Source organism: Leucoraja erinacea, chromosome 12 (genome assembly GCF_028641065.1).
Source record: "Leucoraja erinacea ecotype New England chromosome 12, Leri_hhj_1, whole genome shotgun sequence".
In the NCBI taxonomy this organism is placed as follows: Eukaryota; Metazoa; Chordata; class Chondrichthyes; order Rajiformes; family Rajidae; genus Leucoraja; species Leucoraja erinaceus.
This window is the reverse complement of record NC_073388.1, coordinates 15,813,395-15,834,313: the sequence shown is the minus strand read 5'-3', so window position 1 is coordinate 15,834,313 and position 20,919 is coordinate 15,813,395. Positions and strand designations below refer to the sequence as shown.

The window sequence follows — 20,919 nt, the reverse complement described above, 5'->3', positions numbered from 1 at the left end:
AAATAGGCTGCAATTTACCAGGTACAATGTGCATGTCATACATGAAAGAATATTACATGAAAAATAACATTGTGCTTTTACTTTATAGACATTTCTTTGGATTTATCCACCGATGGTTAGATTGGTCAGTAATTCTATTGTTTTTGGCAGCCACCATCTTTAGCTATTTGTTTCTGCTCATGGTAAGTTTACTGATAAATCAAGGGGTGGTTTTGTGAATTATTGGCATATGCAATGAAATTTAATGGACACTCTTTTAATGAGACATTTAATGAGACTTTTGTGAGTTCATGCTCTGATTCTCGACTCTCCCAGGAAGCATTCTCTCAGCATGTATCCTGGCTAGCCCACCAAGAATCTTATGTTTCAATATGATTGCCTCTCATTCTTCTGAATTCCAATGACTAGAATCCCAACTGTTCAACCTTCCTTAGAGGACAATTCATCCAGACCTGGGCTCTTGCTAAAGAACTTTTTCTGAGGTGCCTCAATTGATGTAACAATTTTTCTTAAAGAAAGGGGATCAAAAGTTCACTCTACTCTAGAGGGGGTCTCCATACCACTTGTACACCTGCAGTAAGTCTACTTTGGTTTTATACTCCAAGACCATTAAAACAAGGACAACATTCAATTGGCCTTTCCTAATGTCTGCTGCATGTGAGCGCCAACATTCAGTGCTTTATGCGCAAAGATCTATGTGTTGCAGTTTTCAGTATTTCACCATTTCTCCTCCCCAGCAACTCTTTCTCCTCCCCAGCTAATCTCTGCTGTGGGGTTCCACAAGGTTCCATCCTTGGCCCCATTCTCTTCTCCCTGTATATGCTCCCCTTAGGCCAAGTCATTGAAAGGCACGGCATTTCCTTCCATTGCTACGCAGACGATACACAACTCTTATCTCCCCCCTGAAGCCCAAAAACCAATCAAATCTGTTTAACCTTACCCACTGCCTCGAGGATATAAAGTGTTGGATGGCCCAGAACCTCCTCCAACTAAATGAGAGTAAGTCTGAGGTCATCCTTCTCGGCCCTTCGGACTCAATCAAAATGATAGCAGGCCGCCTTGGAAGCCTTACCCCACTACTCAAACCTCACGTCAAAAACCTTGGAGTAATATTTGACTCAGCACTGAAATTTGACAAACAAGTCAATGCCGTGGTAAAAGCTAGCTTCTTCCAGCTTCGGACGATAGCTAAAATAAAACAATTCCTCCACTTTGATGACCTCGAAAAGATCATCCACACATTTATCTCCTCCCGCCTAGATTAATGCAACTCCCTCTACACTGGCATCAGCCAATCTTCCCTGTCCCGCCTGCAACTGGTCCAAAACGCCGCAGCGAGATTCCTGACGGGCACCCGAAAAAGGGACCACATCACCCCGATCCTGGCCTCTCTCCACTGGCTCCCTGTGCGGTTCTGTATACATTTCAAGACCCTCCTCTATGTCTACAAAGCCCTCAATGGGCTTGCCCCCTCCTACATTAAAAGTCTTCTCACCCACCACTCCACCTCCAGGTCCCTCAGATCGGCCGACTTGGGGCTGTTGAATATCCCGCTGTCTAGGCATAAGCTTAGGGGCGACCGTGCCTTTGAGGTTGCAGCTCCTAGACTGTGGAACAGCATCCCCCTTCCTATCAGAACTGCCCCCTCCATCGACTCCTTTGAGACTAAAAACTTATCTATACTCCCAAGCCTTTCCTGACGTCCACTGAGCGAGGGCTATATGTATATATGTATGTAGTTTGTTTGTTTATACTATTCATATAACAAATGTAAAGCACTTTGGCCAACGAGAGTTTCTTTTAAATGTGCTATATAAATAAATCTGACTTGACTTGACTTGACCATTTAAATAATCGTTTCTCCTTCCAAAATGGATTGTTTTACATTCTCATTTATATACCTACTCACCTATTGTGTCATCCACACATTTGACTACCTTCACTCACAGAAGTATAATTTAATCACTAACATATATATAACAGCTGCAACACTGGCATTGTTCCCTGTGACATCTCCTGAAAATTAGCCCCACGGTTAACTCACTGCTTCCAGCCTTTTAGACAATCTCTATTCCTGCTAATATATTATGCCCAATACCATAGCTCTTATTTAGTCCTTCGTGAGAGACCTTGTCAAATGACTTCTGGAAGTCCAAATACAATAAGACAACTGGTTCTGGTCTATTCAATCCTGTCAACATTTCCTCTTAGAAGGTTTAATAAATTGGCAGACGTGATTTCCCCTTCACGAACCCAAGGCGGATTCTGCCTGATTAGATTATACTTTTCCAAATGTGATACCATTTGCTCTTTAAACATTTTTCCAAGAATAAGTATCATGCTAATTAACCATTTATCCATTTTGTCTTTTAAAAAAAAAAAAATTGGGATAGCAGGAAAATAGAGCACAGGGACTGGCCCTTCTGCCCACAATGTCTGTGCCGAATATGATGCCAAGATAAACTAATCTCACCGGCCTACATATGATCCATATCCCTCTGATCTGTGCATATCCATATGCCTATCTAACAGCTTCTCAAACACCACTGTCATATCTGCCTTTACCACCACCCCTGGCAGTGCGTTCCAGGCACCCACCACCTAAAAACCTTACCCTACACACCTCTTATCACCTTAAAGCTGTGCCTTCTATAACATTTTCATCCTGGGAAAAGGATTCTGGCTCTCTCTCTCTCTCACAAATTTATAAACTTCTATTATGTTTCCTCTCACTCTCTGACCCTCCAGAGAAAACAATCCCAGTTTGTCCAACCTCCTTATAGCTAATACCCTCTAATCCTGGCAGCATCCTGGTGAACCTCTTCTGCACCTTCTCTAAAGCCTCCATATCCTTGGAGGAACCAGGATGGCACACAATTTGGGCAGCACAGTGGCAAAGCAGTAGAGTTGCTGCCTTACAGTGCTTGCAGTACCGGAGATCCGACTATGGGCGCTGTCTTTTTTTACGGATGCTGAATTTGTACATTTTCCCCGTGACCACGTGGGTTTTCTCCGAGATCTCGGTTTCCTCCCACACTCCAAAGACATAGAAGTTTTTTGGTTATTTGGCTTAGTATAAATGTAAATTGTCCCTAGAGTGTGTAGGATAAAGTTAATGTGCTGGTTGGTGCGGACTCGGTGGGTCGAAGGGCCTGTTTCCGCACTGTATCACTAAACTAAACTAAACAATACTCCAAATGCAGAATAACCAAAGTTCTAATGTCATTTCCTGAGTCTTGTACTCAAATGCTACTCTATTTTCTGGTGTTGCTATTTTCAGAGAGCTATGGATTTGGACTCCAAGATCCTTCGACACGTCAATGTTGTTTAGGGTCCTGCCATTAACTAAATATTTTCTCCTTACATTTGACTTCCCAAAGTGAAACCACATAGTTGCTCATATTGCCCTCCATCTGCCATTTCTCCACTCATACCTGTAAATGATCTATATCCTGCTTTATCCTTTTACAGCCTTCTTCATTGACTGCAACTCTTATTGCGTTGTTTGCAAACTTAATTATCAACCCATGTACATTTTCGTCCAAGTCATTTATGTCAGCATAAACAAAAGGTACCAGCTCTAATCTCTGTGGAACAACAATGGTCACAAATCTCCATCTATAATGACACCATTCTACCACTACCCTATGCCTCCTGTGGGTAAGTTCTGAATTCAAACTACCAAGTCACCATATATTACATGCATCTTAATGTTCTGGAACACCATATCATGAAATTTGATCAAATTTCAACCTGTCTTGGCATCCAAGGTCCCTTTGCCTTACCATCCTTGCCACTACTCCTTATTGGAACATGCCAATTCTGAACTTTAAGCTGGTTGTTAAACAACTCCCACATGTCAAATATGGATTTACCTAATAACATCTGTTCCCAATTTACTATCCAAGCTTCTGTCTAATAATATTGTTCTTTTCTGTACCTCAATGTATTACTTTCGCCCAAGGTCCAGACTTACTGTTATTCATAACTGTCCTAAAATTCATGGAGTTGTGATCACTATTCCCCAAAAATTCTCTCCCACTGAAATGCCAGTCACTGGCCGAATTCGTTTCTCAATACAAGGTCAAAATATGGTTCTTCCTATATTTGGTCTATCCACATACTATTTCAAGAAACCCTTTTGGATACACCTCTAACACATTCTACCCTGTCCAAACCACTGAGGAAATCCTTGTTTGTTCTTTGGGTGACCTTGCTTTGGTTCTCATTTTTCTGGTATTCTAATTTAAATTCCAGATGAAATAATGTGAAATCCATTCAGGGAACTGCAGAAAAATCATAGAAACACTTCGTCATCGATCTTGCATGGTACGGATAATAACATGTCACATTTAAGAGGGTTAAAACTTGTCACACTTTTATTGTACCAAAACCCATGTAGTTGGAAGTAAATAAACTGTCCCACTATAGCTGTACTAAAACATATTCATTGCCTCAGACATGGATTTACATTCTTGTAAACCATCTGACCCACTCGATTACACTCTAAGCTGTAATTCATTCCCCCCAAATTCATTATTCTTTATAGAAACCATTCAAATTCTACAATTTAATTCCAGCTTGTGAAATTCTATATATTTATGTTCATATAATTTAACAGCACATATTAAATAGAACTCTGGAATATCACAAATATGGAGCCTGGCATCAATTCTGAACATGTTTTTAAATAACAACAGGATATGCAAGGTGTATAATATTGGATAGTTCAATATAGATGATATACATTAGTAATTACTGAAGTACTCCTTAGTGTGGAAACAAAAGTTTGATGTTCTGACTTGGGGACAGAAGTGAACAGATAACACATTGTACTGAACAATGCAATCTTAATCTATGATTTTAATTATTTTGAAACCAGTTTTTAAAATTGGGCATCGATGATTATCATAATACTTCATTTGTGATTTTGACTGAGGACTTCCCCAATTACTGTAGCACTGATACTGTTCAACCACCATGCAAGCAGTGTTCTTATTAATTATTTTTGTACTGTTGTTTCAGATACTTGCAGTGTGTCACTTTGTTTTGCGTGAACCACTTTATTTGCACTGGATTAACAAGGTAAATGTAACAAGATCAAGGTAACATTAACAAAGTAATGCAAAACTCATGGCAACTGTCTGGATTTTATGCAAACAGTCAACGTTTTGTCTTGAAGTCAATGGACAAAAATTATAACCATTATTGACTTCCCTTACATTGCACTTGAGCTCCTGTATCTCTTCTTGGGACTGAACACTTTAGTTTCTCACTGTGGTTTTGCAAAATCAAGGAATCTAGCTGCCAGTGGCCTGATGCATTTAATGCAATTGGATGGGTACAAAAAGGTGCTGATGAATATAGAGAAGCAGGAGCCAGAAATGATAGAGCAGCTGAGAAAAAGATTAAGAATAGATAGGAGTGAGCAACAGCATAAAATGATGAGAAGGAAAAGTTAAATTGTCAACCGGAATGTGGGGAGACAAGGCATAGAATGTTGAAATGGAACTGTGAAATGAATGGAATGCAGTCTGTCAGACTAAATGTGGAAAGAATTGTGGGGACGGATAAATTGTTGGAAATTGAATTTCAAGTGCACTTTGTGTTCCATCAAGTTAAATTGCATGGTTCCATGTGTATTTCGTTTACATATCAGAAGTGCGTAGAGAGGCGTTGCTCATGTAAATACTCATGCAGTAAAGGGCCTGTCACACGAGCATGTTACCTGCATACGGCAAGCGCGACCAAACCGGAAGCGGGGGCCGCGCGGAGGTCGAGTGATCCCCGTACAGGACCGGTCCCACCAGCACGCGCCTGCAAGCGGCGAGCGCGACCAAACCGGAAGCGGGGGCCTCGCGGAGGTCGAGTGAGTGACATGAAGTTCGAGCGAAGTTCGCACATGACATACGGCGTCAAGACGCTGCGTATGCCCGTCGAGGCGGTGCGTACGGCGTCGAGGAGGCTGCTGGCCGGCAGGCCGTTGCCGCGCGAAATTTTTGAACACGGTCAGTTTTTCAGAGCCCCGCGCGATGTTGGGACCAGCTCCGCACAACTCCATACGGCTCCGGCGATCAAAGTGGGACCGGCCCCGCGAGGCCGTACGGCTCAAGCGACCACGTTAGGTCGCGCTTGCCGCATGGAGTCGCATGCTTGTGGGGTAGGCCCTTAATGAATTGACAAAGTCCTGGCAAATTTGCAACGTGTGAACTCAAGCAGCAAGAGCATCTTCCTGGCAAAATACCAACCTACTAGTGTTCCCCAACTCTTACCTCTACACACACCACACCCACGCCTGGACTATTTGAAAGGTTCTTTATGGTTCGCATGATCTTTATGAGTCAGTAGGCACCTTGTGATAATTATCTTATCTGAGGAATTCAGAGTAGATTTTATTTAGACCTGGTATGAATACTGAAGGTCTCTCATTTGTCATTGCATGGTGTTTTCTCCAGTTATGTGGACATTGTCTCTGACCACAAACCCACAACATTAGGAGCAGGAAGAGAAGATAGGCAGAGAAAGAGCAAGGAATAGGTAATGATGAAAGATTCACCCTGGATTTGCTGTGAGGGCAGGGTCAATTGCTTTTCAGTTCATGGGGTCTTCATTAACTGAAGAAAGAGTCAGACAAAAGGCAATTTGTGCCTGCATGGGTACACAAAAATGCTGGAGAAACTCAGCGGGTGCAGGATTTGTGCCTGCATGATGTGCCTTATGAGCAGACATGTATATTTAATCGCATTATCATTGCTTATGTACTGGGGGTTACCATTAACTGGATAGTAACCAGGGACATAGCTGCAAAACTCATTGGTGGCTGGGTATCCTGGAATGTGAACATAAATGTTGACATGGCAAACCCCTTCTGTTACCCATAAGGCACAAACCAAGTGTTGCAAGAGTATATTCTCTAAATGCCTCTAGAAACACAACTTCAACATACTAAAGAAGCTTGACGTCATTCAGGACAAAGAAGGACAATATCTTGACTACCTTTCCTATTAACCATTGCTGTTGCATGCAATCAATGTGAGTGTAGTGTGTACAATGTAGAAAATTAATAACATCAGCTCATCAATTGAGAAAACCATGATGTCGAACACATAGCAAGAGAATACTAGTATTGCTTAAGTGTTTTACCAACTATAAAGTGATCTTTAAATCTCAAATCATCTTGACTTGAAAAATACTGCTATTTTATGGGTCCTGGGTGAAAACTCTAAATGCAAGCAGAGATCTGGGACACCAGTTGGTTGGTTCCGTAAGTGAATGTGAAGCCATCAGTTGAGAGGCAGGGATCTAAAAAATATTTCACAAAATCATTTAAATAGTTTTGCAGGTTACATTAATGCTATTCATGAAAGCTGCATAAAAAGCAAGAATTTCATTTGTGATGATCACAAGATTGTTGTAATTGTGTTATGTCGCAGGTTCTTACAGCTTTCAGCACGTAATATTTGCAGCCAGATATTCAACAAGGCACATATCACACTTCCAGTTAGAACCTCTTGGACGTTTATTGTATCATGTTAAGGTAGTCAACAATTGGGATCCTTGAGTTTTTAGCTGATGTTGACAGCTAATGAGCCCTAGTTCACCAATAGTCAGAACTATCTGAGAAACAACATAGTAACTATTACACAAGTCATCATTGGAATCCATGAAGGATTTACTGCATTACAAATTGTAAAGTATTTGTAAAATAAAGTTGAGACCAGGCATCATGTGGTGAGCGGAATGTAAAGGTCAATAGTGGCAGGCACAGGAATGGAAGACTGGAGATGAATTATGGTCAATTGAGTGGTTGAAGAAAAGACCTACATAACTTAAAGGAAAAGCTGGCAGGGAATTGGATAAAATCTTACCAAGGAGAGAAAAACAGCAATGTGAAAAACGGGGAAGATAAAATCATGTAAGTCTTTTTCCAAATCAATTATGACACAATGTTATATTTTCCTTCCTCTCCAGGTTGCTATGTTGGTTTGCATCTTTCTTATCTTGGTTTTGATGATCGTCATTAGAATACAATGGAAGGAAGAATGGGATGCTATACACTTGTCTATTCAAGTGAGTTTTCTCAATAATTTAACTGATGTAACTAATTTTTCTTTGAAAGTGGTCATCATGCAAATGCTGTTTTTAATTTCTTCTTTGGAGCCACAGTAGTTGAGCCCTGACAGGTTTGTGCAAGTAATTCCCTCAAATTTTGCAGTTTCCCATTGGCGCCATGGACTTGGGTCGAAATTGATTTTGGGTAAAATATTGGGCATGCAACTAAATGGAAGTTTCTTTTCATCCTAATATGTAACAAAACTATCATATATCTATTAAAACTGTGGGTGGGTGGGTGTGTGTGTGTCAGTTTGCATGTGAAACGTATCTCCTCGAAAACCAGACGCCGAAACTGGAAAAAATTTCCATATTTCAGTAGAGATTTTCGAAATCCACTCCTCTGTACATTTGGTATATTATTTTCGTGACTTTTTAATTAAAATTGTTGATCAATCGGACCTTTTTTTTTTTACAATCTGACTGCTGCCCAGCTGCTGACGTTACAATAACAGTGAAATGTTTACATCTTCTGGTAGAAATTTTCCTTATGATTTCAAAAATCCAATCCTCTATAAATTTGGTCCATTATTTCCCAAGATATTTACTAAAATTAATCACCAAACTGCCATTTAAAAAAAAAAAATTAAGATTGCCCAGCTGCTGACCTCACAATGCCTTTCCATGTGACCCCCCCCCCCCCACCGGTCTGGATTAATGCAGCAGCTGTCAATGCGCATGTGCAGTTTTCCATGAGGTTAGTCCACCTCCCCGCCCGTTCTTCAAAAGGCGCAGAAAAATCGAGATGGTTCTACAGCAAAGATTCTACAGCTCTGCTCCGCTACAGGATCTTTGTTCTGAGGATCTCGAGCTCAGAGGCGCCTCATGCGATGAAGCTTCTCCTCACTGTCGGCGCAGCTCGTGAAGTCCCGCCCCTCCCCTCCCCCGCCTGCCCGCTCATTCCAGCTGTGAGTTTCCAGAGAGTCAGAAGTCGCTTCTGTCTCCCTCCGCATTTCGCAGCCCACTCACTCGTCCGGCTCCCCTCTTCTCACTTCTCCCCCTGTCCTTCCTCCCTCTCTCTCCTCTCCTCTCTACCCATCACAGGGGATGACCTCCTTTCCAGGGAGGCCCGATCGTCTGGTGTTCCCGACCCCCCCCCCCACCCGGCCCAGCTCTGTCACGCCGGTGGATGTGCTTCCCTTTGCGGAAGCCACGATCGAATGAATGATCATTTTTCATCACACCAATAACCCTACTCATTTTACCTTTGATGAGAATTCAGAAATTGCTGACTGACCCGCTGAGTTACTCCAGCACTTTGTATCTTTTTTTTGTAGATTCTGTCTGAAGAATGGTCCCGAACCAAAACATCACCTTTCCATGTTTTCCAAAGATGCTGGCTGACCCATTGAGTTACTCCAGCACTTTCTGTCCTTTTTGTGTAAACACCTCCGCTCAGTCCGCAATAACCTACCTGAACTCCCAGTGGCTCAGCACTTCAACTCCCCCTCCCATTCCCAATCCGACCTCTCTGTTCTGGGTCTCCTCCATTGCCAGAGTGAGCAACACCGGAAATTGGAGGAACAGCACCTCATATTCCACCTGGGTTGCTTGCGTCCGGTTGGCATGAACATTGAATTCTCCCAGTTTTGCTAGCCCTTGCAGTCTCCTCCCCTTCCTTAACCCTCGAGCTGTCTCCTCCCATCCCCCCCCCTGCCCTCGGGCTCCTCCTCCCTTTTTACTTCCTTCCCCCCCCCCCCCCCCCCCCCCCCCATCAGTCTGAAGAAGGGTTTCGGCCCGAAACGTCGCCTATTTCCTTCGCTCCATAGATGCTGCTGCACCCGCTGAGTTTCTCCAGCATTATTGTGTACCTGCAATTCCTTGTTTCTACATTTTAAATTGACTATCTCTTCTATCAGCTGTGCTGGTATTATTGGAGACACGAGGAATTGCAGATGCTGATTTACATAAAAACCCCAAAGTGCTGGAGTAACTCGGCGGGTCATTGAACATCTCTGGATGACATAGATACTCTAAGTTTTGGGTCAGGACACTAACTCCAGCACTATGTGTCTTTTATTATTGAATTGGTTCTGTGTCTGAGTAGAGCCATCATCTTTTAATGTAGCTTCCTACTGCACCGTCCAGCTCCTTGTCTCCAATGACCCACCATGAACTTTTGAGTCCACTTTCCTGTTAGTGTTCAAAGCTGAACTGCTTCAGCAACGAAAAGAGTGCAATCCCAAGGATTTTAAAATTCTTAATCACATATGCTGGACAAGATGACAAAATGTTACATGTGCCAATCAAACTAGAAGAAGGGATCACAAGAAAAGCATATGGTGAATTGACATCTAGTATTTCTAGACCAATTATACACAGAAATAAGTTTAAACTAGTCTACACACCCTTTTTCATTCAAAAACACTCCCACTTTACCGTGTGAATCTTTCCCAATTAGCTGCAAATTGCAAGTTCATAAATGCTCTTTGCTCCCGATTGCACAGACTTTGGGTTGTGGCTCATTATACTGTAAAGGGCCTGTCCCACTTGGGCGTCATTTGCGCGTCATTTACGCGACATCCTAAAAATTAGATGGCGTGACGTGCGCATGGTGCGTGGTGAGGCGTGGTGGCCTGTGCAGTGGAGCACGGTTACTCACGGCGCCCCAGGATTTTGGGATGCTCAAAATCCTTGGGCGCCAACTGCGTGACCTATCCCTTGCGCACGCTGACGTACTGATGGCGTACGCTGATGTACTGATGGCGTACGTGTAGCGCGTGGTGATGCATGGTTACGCACGGTGACGCACGGACATTGCCTATTGCGCTAATTTATTATGCGTCAACGTCCGTAACCATGCGCCGCCCGTACGCCGTCGGCATGTCATTTACGCATCATTTGAGCGCCGCACCATGTGACTACCCGGGTATAAAGCGCCCGTAGTTTTGAACATTTATCACTGGGAAAATCCTTGCCACAGAGATCGGACTAAGTACAAACAACATCGCAAATGGCTCCCCAAAGAAGCAGGGCCCTCAAGAGCATTTGGCGTGCGACTGGCGTACTGCTAGACGAGTTTCGCGTGATTGTCGGCCGTCAGTCACTGCCGGCCTGTCACGTAAATGACGCCATAGGCCCTTAAGACTGAAGGTTATGTGGAAAAGGCCATGGAAACAAAATTTATTTGTTTTCACTTCGAATTAAGGATTTTAGTTTGGAATTAATAGAAAATACTTTCTGTTTGTGCAGGTAACAGCCCCTTTCTTCCACATTGGTGCAGTTGCTGGTGTGACTATTGTGGCTTGGTTCATTGTTGAACACATTTTGCAATCTAAAAAAAGAGGTGAGTAATACATTACTTTACAGAACAAGGCAAATACGAGTCAAAATTCTAAAATTCTCAAAGATTAGATCTGCCACCAATGTTCCTCTGATGGTTCGAGTACTGTGGGTTTATTCGAACTTTGGGTGCTTTACCATTTTGGAAATGCTCAAAAGAAATTCAAGTGGATATTGTGATTACTGCATTGTACTCTTCTTTTAAAAAGTCCTAATATTTAGATTTCTTAGAGAAACAGCGGTTGAAATTGTTTCTGCTGCCTTAATCATGGGTTTTACTTTTGAAGTGCCTTTTCTTATTTGAATCGCACCAAAGACTGTAGAATCGCACCAGACTGATTCCTGGGATGTCAGGACTGTCTTATGAAGAAAGACTGGATAGACTTGGTTTATACTCTCTAGAATTTAGGAGATTGAGAGGGGATCTTATAGAAACTTACAAAATTCTTAAGGGGTTGGACAGGCTAGATGCAGGAAGATTGTTCCCGATGTTGGGGAATTCCAGGACAAGGGGTCACAGCTTAAGGATAAGGGGGAAATCCTTTAAAACCGAGATGAGGAGAACTTTTTTCACACAGAGAGTGGTGAATCTCTGGAACTCTCTGCCACAGAGGGTAGTTGAGGCCAGTTCATTGGCTATATTTAAGAGGGAGTTAGATGTGGCCCTTGTGGCCAAGGGGATCAGAGGGTATGGAGAGAAGGCAGGTACGGGATACTGAGTTGGATGATCAGCCATGATCATATTGAATGGCGGTGCAGGCTCGAAGGGCCGAATGGCCTACTCCTGCACCTAATTTCTATGTTTCTATGAATCCAATGCAAATTTTCAAGTAAAAGATGGGGGAGGGGGATCACCTGCACTTACCAGACATTGTTAATTCTGGCCAAATTGGAGCAGCCAGGACATTAAAATTGAGTAAAGGCTTGTGTGCTGCTAGGCCGTTTTGGTCAAGTTAAATGTGCCTTTTGCAGAACTGGGACAAGCTGCTGAATGGTGCCAGTTTGTCTGTGGCCTAGATAAGAGCTGCAGGGAAAGAATGGGACATCTGCAGATTCTTACAATTAGGTGTAAATTGCATGAAACGGATTGGGTCAAATAATCTAGCTTTACTTTGCTAGATGTTGATTGGGTTAAGTGTTGAGCCTTGTCTGGGTTGCTTGAATACCTCGCCACATGTTGCATAATTCATCTTTGTTAACTTCCATCTAGAAACTTTGTCAGATACATTGTATTAGTTACTGTATTATTGGGTAAGGGAACTGTCTAACATGTACTGTGTTAATCGATATTTGTTATTGGACTGTTTCGAAACTACCCCCATGTGGTTCGGCCCCTTAAGGTTCGGGGACCTATAAAAGGTAGCTCCCACGAGGTCCGATGTCGATCTTCTGGAAGAACGCTTGGGACTGCATGACCTTTTGGAGTGTCTCTGCTTGCACAAGGCTAGGAGGGCTTGGCCAAGTAGATGCAAGGAACAAACCCGTGGTGGTTAGGTATTGTATAGGGGAATTTGTGTTGTGTTATCCAAAATAAAGTTTAGTTGTTCAAGGTAGACAAAAATGCTGGAGAAACTCAGCGGGTGAGGCAGCATCTATGGAGTGCCCTTGTTACAAGTGGGGGGGATGGGGAGAGAGAGCAGTATCACGGGGTATCGAAGAAACCCTGGTGAGAGCCTAATCTATGGTAGATGAGGGGAACCCCTGTTCCCTGAAGAACGAGGATATCTCCGATGCCATGGTGTGGAACATCTCATCCTGGGAGCAGATGCGGCATAGATGGAGGAGTAGGGGATGGAGTTCTTACAGGATGCAGGGTGGGAAGAAGTGTAGTCCAGATAGCCATGGGAGTTAGTGGGTTTATAGTGGATGTCGGTCAGAAGTCTATCACCTGCGATGGAGATAGTGAGGTCAAGAAATGGTAGGGAAATGTCAGAAATGGTCCAGGTGTATTTGAGTGCCGGATGGAAGTTAGTGGTGAAATGGATGAAGTCAGTGAGTTGTGTGTGGGTGCAGGAGGTAGCACCAATGCAGTTGTCGATGTAGCGGAGGTAGAGTTCGGGGATGGGGCCCTGGTACGCCTCAAACAAGTATTATTCGACGTTTAGTTGTTCAAGTGCTTGATTCAGTATTTTAATGACTGAAACTAGACTGAGGGGGAGCTTAGAACGAGCTATTTACAACATTAGTAGCCCTGTAGAACGTCAATGAAATATTTAACGTTTGCATTGAATTCTCTGCTTGCAATATTGCCTTGAGTGGAGCTGGAATGCATCCTTACTGATTCACGAATTTAAATATTGTATCATCACACAGATAGCAGTGAACCATTATCCCCACAATTATGCTGCTGAATGGCTTTTTTTAGTTTTATTTTTATTTTTAGAGATACAATATGGAAACAAGCCCTTCAGCCCAACAAGTCTGTGGTGAAACACTAGTTCTATTCTACACACTAGGGACAATTTACAGAAGCCAATTAACCTATAAACCTGCATGTCTTTGCTATTTGGGAAGAAACCAGAGCACCAGGAGAATACCCACGTGGTCACAGGGAGAACCTATAAACTCTACAAACAGCACCCCTTGCCAGGATTGAACGCAGGTCTCTGGCGCTGTAAGGCAGCAGCTGTACCTCTGCGCCACCGTGCCGCCCTTTTTATGAAAGATTTTTTTAAGAACATATTCTAAAAATATACTGTTTCATAATAACATATTCTAGCTCCCACTTGGTGGGGTTGTGTGGCTTGGATCTTGAACTTTTCACCCACAGACTCAAAGGACGTTCTGCAGCCACTGCAGTGAAGGAAACTTCAAACATTATCTCAATAATTCCAGAATTCTGATGGGAATGGAATTATAATACCAAAGATCTTTAATGGTTTTGATGTCATATACCTGTCAGAGAAGGAAAAGCCCCTGCAATGGTCAAGTAGATTTTTCTTATGAAATCAGTAGAGGGAACATGTTACACCCGCTGGGTGATGATGGAGAGATGGGCAAAGTTCAATATTTTAGAATTGGACCGCTGATTTGCTCACTGTTAGAAACATAGAAAATAGGTGCAGGAGTAGGCCATTCGGCCTGCACCGCCATTCAATATGATCATGGCTGATCATCCAACTCAGTATCCCATACCTGCCTTCTCTCCATAACCCCTGATCCCTTTAGCCACAAGGGCCACATCTAACTCCCTCTTAAATATAGCCAATGAACTGGCCTCAACTACATTCTGTGGCAGAGAATTCCACAGATTTACCACTCTCTGTGTAAAAAATGATTTTCTCACCTCGGTCCTAAAAGACTTCCCTCTTATCCTTAAACTGTGACCCCTTGTTCTGTTCTAGGGCTTAAAATTAAAATTAGGGGGTTGGAAATATGACAGCTAAAGGGGTGGCAGGTTGGATGGGAGATAAATATCTTTCCATTACCACTTATGAGTCGGAGTATTCACCCATGTACTGCCCCTGACCACTTCAACACCGTCAGGTGTTCCAAGTGCACTCTCTAAATCTCAGTCAACCATCTGGTGTACTTTACCTCCTTGATGTGCAACTGCAAGCTATGAACCTTTCCTTTGCACTTTTTGATCTATTTCCCAGCTGCAAGCTCGCTACAGACTTACTTGGTCACAGCTACTGGCCTGCAGTTTACACAGGGAATCCAAAAATATTCTGGTTAAGTTCAGCTGAAGCAATGGTGTCCAGCTTTTCTGGCCATTAAACTTCCCTCACATCTTTCTGTACATATTTGAACAGATGTCTGTTTGCTGTTACAAAGCCAGTGTTTTGAGCATGGAAGTTATATCACCAGTTTTAATTTGTACTTTTAGTTTTTCAGATTGTCTTGTCCATATTCTATCTTGGGGTGGTGATATTTCTCTATCTCATTCCTCTCGCAATCTCCTCTCCTTGCATTATTGAAAATGAATACCTGGGGCCAAAACCAGCTTTGATGGGGCATCGTGGAGCACCCATGGTAAGTATCTGACTTTTTTTTTTTTTGCATTAACCTTAGAAGCAGAGGAATATAACAGTGGTTAAGTTACCCAGTTTTGGGCAGCACAGTGGTGCAGCATTAGAGCTGCTGCCGCAGCACCAGAGACCCGGGTTTGATCCTGACTACTGGTGCTGTCTATACTGAGTTTGTACATTTTCCCTTGTGGGTTTTCTCCAGGTGCTCGGATTTCCTCCCATACTTCAATGATGTACAAGTTTGTAGGTTAATTGGCTTCGATAAAATTGTAAATTATTTCAGGTGCATACGAGAGTGCTAGTGTACGGGGTGATCGCTGGTCGGCGTAGACTTGGTGGACCGAAGGGTCTGTTTCCGTGCTGTATCTCTAAAGTAAAGTCCAAAGTCTAAAAAGTTATTTACACCTCAAACCTTCTGTGTTTACTGTGTAAAAAGAGTTAAGATCTGTTCATGATCTTACACCATATGGTCAAAATATATGAGAATGTACCGTGCTATGGTAAGAGGTTACTTTGAGTAAGCTTTACATTGCATATTGTATATTGGGCTATCTGATTTGAGAGCTTTACCCTTAATTCGTGCTTTGTTTGACAGTTATCACAGGGAGAGATTGATTTTCCATTCATTCGTGTACATGAACTGAGAATGCTTAAAGCAAAATGTAGGTAAAGTGGAATAGTGTAGCGTGAGCATCATCTGACTCGTGTTGTATCTGACATTGGCATTATCAGTCGATATAAGGTATCTCATATGGACACTGTTGTGCATCTTTCAGTTGGCTCCAGAGAACACCCTGATGTCTTTCGAGAAGACTGTGGAATGTAATGCATCTACATTTGAAACTGATGTGCAGATTAGGTATGTGACAAACAGTGTTTAGTTTTAACCTGTGAATATCTTGGAGTTACCTCAGCCATTTAATTTTTTTATTGCATCTCCTGCGCAATCAATCCAACCTCATCAGTACAATCAGTACATGTCTGAAAAAGGGTCTTGACCCGAAACGTCATCCATTCCTTCTCCCCAGAGATGCTGCCTGACCCACTGAGTTGTTCCAGCATTTTGTGTCCACCCTCATCAGTACAAGGTCAGGTAGCATCAGGGCTGCCTCCAGCTATATTAATGACAGATGCACTCAAGTGACATGTAAAGACACTGCTCACCTCCTTTCCAATCAGCTGCCAACCATCTCACTGCCATACAACATGGGAAAAAATATAGCATATTCCAGATTTTTTAACAATGCCTGGAGGTCAAAGGTGCGCATTGTTGGGATCTGAGAGTGTTTTATTCCAAGGCCAAATCTTATCCATCATAGTTCAGCAGCAGGCTTTTGGCACAAGAAATTTGTAAATTGTATTATGATGATCAGTTTGGATGAAATTTCACTTTCTTGAAAGAATTACAAAGGGCAAGCAAGTTAGAATGAGTGATCAGAAAAAAACCTACTTGCGGGGGGGGGGGGGGGGGGACTGTTATTTCAAATGTAGATTAGTTTAGAGATACAGCGCGGAAACAGCCCTTCGGCCCACCGAGTCCGCACCGACTAACGATCCCTGCACATTAACACTATCCTACACACACTAGGGACAATTTACATTTATACCAAGCCAATTATCCTACAAACCTGTACGTCTTTGGAGTGTGGGAAGAAAACGAAGATCTTGGAGAAAACCCACGCAGCTCACGGAGAGAACGAAACTGAGGTCAAATCTAGGAGAGAGTGCTGGTGGTCAGATGCTCTGTCAGAGCCTGGGGATGTGGAGCAGAATCAGGTTGGGATGATGATCAAGTAAGAGGCTGAGGGAAGATTCAGTAGGGAAGAGTCACGGTAAGTAGGATTAAGAGTGAGGGATGAAGACAGGAAGTTGTGTCATACATACAGTAGAGAAGTAAAAACACTTGTCACTCATTACAGTTACTGCTGCTACAGACTTTCCATGGTCTTTTTACGAGCAATTTATAGTTGCAAGAACCCCTTTTTTAAGTGCACAGGCTGCAGGCAACATTTCAGACTGAAGAAGCGTCCCGACCCAAAACGTCACTTATCCATGTTCTGAGATGCTGCCTGGCCTGCTAAACTACTCCAGCACTCTGTGTCTTTTGTAATCTAGCATCTGCAGTTCCTTGTTTCTACTTCTCCCTTTCAAAGTGCAAGGCCCTGAGAGGGAACCTGGGGTTTGTGCAAGCAGACAAGCAATGCCATAAACAAGGCAGTGAAGAAAGCTAATGGCATGTTGGCCTTCATAACGAAAGGATTTGAGTATAGGAGTAAAGAGGTCCTTCTGCAGTTATACGGGGCCCTGGTGTGACCACATTTGAAGTACTGTGTGCAGTTTTACTCCTAATTTGAGGAAGGACATCCTTGCTATTGAGGCAGTGCAGCGTAGGTTCACAAGGTTAATCCCCGGGTTGGTGGGACTGTTGTATGAGAAAAGATTGAAAAGACTGGGCTTGTATTCACTGGAATTTAGAAGGATGAGAGGGAATCTTATAGAAACATATAAAATTATAAAAGGACTGGACAAGCTAGATACAGGAAAAATGTTCCCAATGTCCAGAACCAGAGGCCACAGTCTAAGAATAAAGAGGAGGCCATTTAAAACTGAGATGAGAATTTTTTTTTTCAACCAGAGTTGTGAATTCGTGGAATTCTCTGCCACAGAAGTCAGTAGAGGTCAATTCACTGGATGAATTTAAAAGAGAGTTAGATAGAGTTCTTGGGGTTGGCGGAATCAAGGGATATGGGGAGGCAGGCACGGGTTATTGATTGTGGATGATCAGCCATGATCACAATGAATGGCGGTGCTGACTCCAAGGGCCAAATGGCCTCCTCCTGCAACTATTTTCTATGTCTTTGTATATAATGACCAGCCAGGACAAAGGAAAGTACAATCATGAATCTCATTGATTCCCTTGAAGGATTATAGGAGGGTGTAATCATCCAGGCAAGTGAATTGTACCCAAACAGCCTACTTTCCACATTTGCTAGTTCAGGGAAATCTGGTATGGTATAGTATTTTATTTTTCACTTGTACCAAAGTACAGTGAAATTCTTTTTTGTTTACTGTTCAGTACAAGTATTACTATACTTAAGCACTTAGATTTCTGGGCAATAATAAGTTTTCCTGGGTTTCGACTACAGAGAATGCTACATTAGTGGCATAAATGGAATTACATAAGTTAAGTAGAATGTATCTGCTGGATAACATGAGGAATTGTATAAATCAGCCATTGAATGTAAAACTAAACTGATGAGGTTTTACATTTCCCTTTTTTGCCTAGTTTTGATGGAGTGCCATTTCTAATGCATGACAACACATTTGAAAGGACAACAGACATAAAGGAGAAGTTTCCAAAAAGAGTTAACGATGAATCCTCAAGTTTTACATGGGCAGAGATTCAACAGCTCAATGCTGGGGAATGGTTTCTGAAGGTGATGATGCAGTAGTTTTTTTAACTTATTTTCGTCTCTAACACCAAAGTACAGGGAAATGCTCTGGCCCATACGGGGAAAAACAACCAATGAATTCAAAGCATACGTGAGAAGTAAATAATTTTAGGAGAGAGCTTTCCACCAGCATGAAAATCCTAACTTCAACTCCAGGTAAAACTGATAGGATTATATTATAGTCTCTTCCTTAGCTGGTCAAAATAATAGAAGAACTTTTACTTATTTGGTGCCTTTCATGAATCTGTCAGAATAACTCAAACTGATTTATAGCAATTAGGTGTTTTTGAAATGTATGTAACGTGACAATCAATTTACACATCAAATTTTCACAAACAGCAATAAAATAATGCTGGAGAAACTCAGCGGGTGAGGCAGCATCTATGGAGCGAAGGAAATAGGCAACGTTTCGGGTCGAAACGTTGCCTATTTCCTTCGCTCCATAAATGCTGCCTCACCCGCTGAGTTTCTCCAGCATTTTTGTCTACCTTCGATTTTTCAACATCTGCAGTTCCTTCTTAAGCAATTAAATAATGATGGACATCTAAAAGTCATCTCCTCTAACAGTTTAGTATTCCACCGGTAGTGTAATGACATATCAGTCTAGACAATTGTGCGCAAGTTTCTGAAGTGAGACTTGAACCCACATCCTTCTAACTCAGAGGAAATATTTATATCTTTTATGAAATGAACTCTGGAGCTTCAGTCCAGTTCTTAGTACACTAGAATCCCAAACAGAAAATTAATGTAATGTAAGAGACAACAAATGCATTTAGCATCTCCCTGGAAGAGCGACATAGCAAATGATTTGAATAAATAATAATAAGTGTCCGGGGGGGGGGGGGGGGGGGGTGGTGATTGGCAGTCAAAGGTACCACACTTTTTCGAATTAAATAGAAGTGCCATATAGGAAATACGCGTGGTTGCCATTTCTGATACAGGGACTAAGGTATATTGAGAAAATGAATAGAGCTGCTGCATTTAGCCAATCTATATCTAACATCACTGGATGGGATACCATTCAGAGAGTTATAATTTACATCTAACCTACAATATACTTGCTTTGGAGAGTTCAATGGTGACAGAAAAGTTTGTGCTCAATAAATGTTTATCACTCAATAGTTACTTTTCTCAATTTAATGAACCTATCACCAAAATTAAATAAAGAACCTTAATAGCAATTGAGAAATATTCCCATTGTATGAGGAACTTTAAAATTGATACTGTAATTTTCAGTTAAAAACCTACGTAAATTTTTAAGGTAGGCACTCAACAAATGGAATATGAAGGTTATGTGTGGTAAATAATAACATATTTCTGTGGGTTGGCCTAACCATATGCTTCGTCGACTATATTACTTGACAGAAAAAACCTTACAACACGGTTCAGTCACTACCAAAGGAAACACAACAAATTGCTGAGCAACAGAAAGTTTCTTCCCTGGCTGAGGTGCTGAAACTTGCAAAAAAAACAAAGAAATATGTAATTTTTGACTTGCGCACTCCAAGTAACAGATCTCATCCATACTACAACACTTCGCACAATGCTGTTATAGAAACCATCTTGAATTCCACAATTGATCACAATCAGGTAAGGAAATAGTGTTTCAATTTCAAATGGGCCTGTCAAGTTAAATTCAGAAAATCTTCATTGCGATAGATCACTAAAGCTATATCATTGCTCTCTACAACAAGTTGACCCGAATGAGATTATGTTTAAATTTATGTCTTACTATATTGCTATAAAGACTAATTCATCTTACAAGGAATTACTCCCAGATGTAAAGCAATTTTAACTGAACATTTACACCTGTTTATGATGATAATTAGGTAAGAATGGAGAATTGTAGAGAGCATGTAATAGCAATTCATATCCACTGACAGGGAGGTTCCTGGGTTAGTGTATCAAACAGGCTATTCTATTCTTGCATTTGCATCAGTCTAGAGACACTGTAGGTGGTCATGTTCTAGTTCTGAGGTATTTCTTGCCATTATAAAATGATATGATTTTTATTCCTTTTACTTAGCAGAGGACTTGGCTGGGCTAGACACATAAATACTGCAATTATCATTTCCTCACATTTTAAGGGAAGAAATAACGAA

The 20,919-nt window shown here is 42.0% G+C and overlaps 1 protein-coding gene across 4 annotated transcripts in view; it reads left to right on the top strand.

The window, feature by feature from the left end:
- The window catches only part of gdpd2 (glycerophosphodiester phosphodiesterase domain containing 2), a 65,257-nt gene that overhangs the window by 24,875 nt on the left and 19,463 nt on the right, over positions 1-20,919 (top strand). For 3 of the 4 annotated variants that reach the window (XM_055643645.1, XM_055643644.1, XM_055643643.1), the window contains 8 exons: positions 89-182; positions 5,026-5,085; positions 7,972-8,070; positions 11,305-11,398; positions 15,224-15,369; positions 16,142-16,224; positions 18,652-18,802; positions 20,183-20,407. In XM_055643645.1, coding sequence (XP_055499620.1) covers positions 89-182; positions 5,026-5,085; positions 7,972-8,070; positions 11,305-11,398; positions 15,224-15,369; positions 16,142-16,224; positions 18,652-18,802; positions 20,183-20,407 — 952 coding nt within the window. Of the gene's footprint in view, positions 1-88; positions 183-3,471; positions 4,330-5,025; positions 5,086-7,971; positions 8,071-11,304; positions 11,399-15,223; positions 15,370-16,141; positions 16,225-18,651; positions 18,803-20,182; positions 20,408-20,919 lie in introns of all 4 variants that reach the window. The other variant, XM_055643647.1, reaches the window with a different exon arrangement.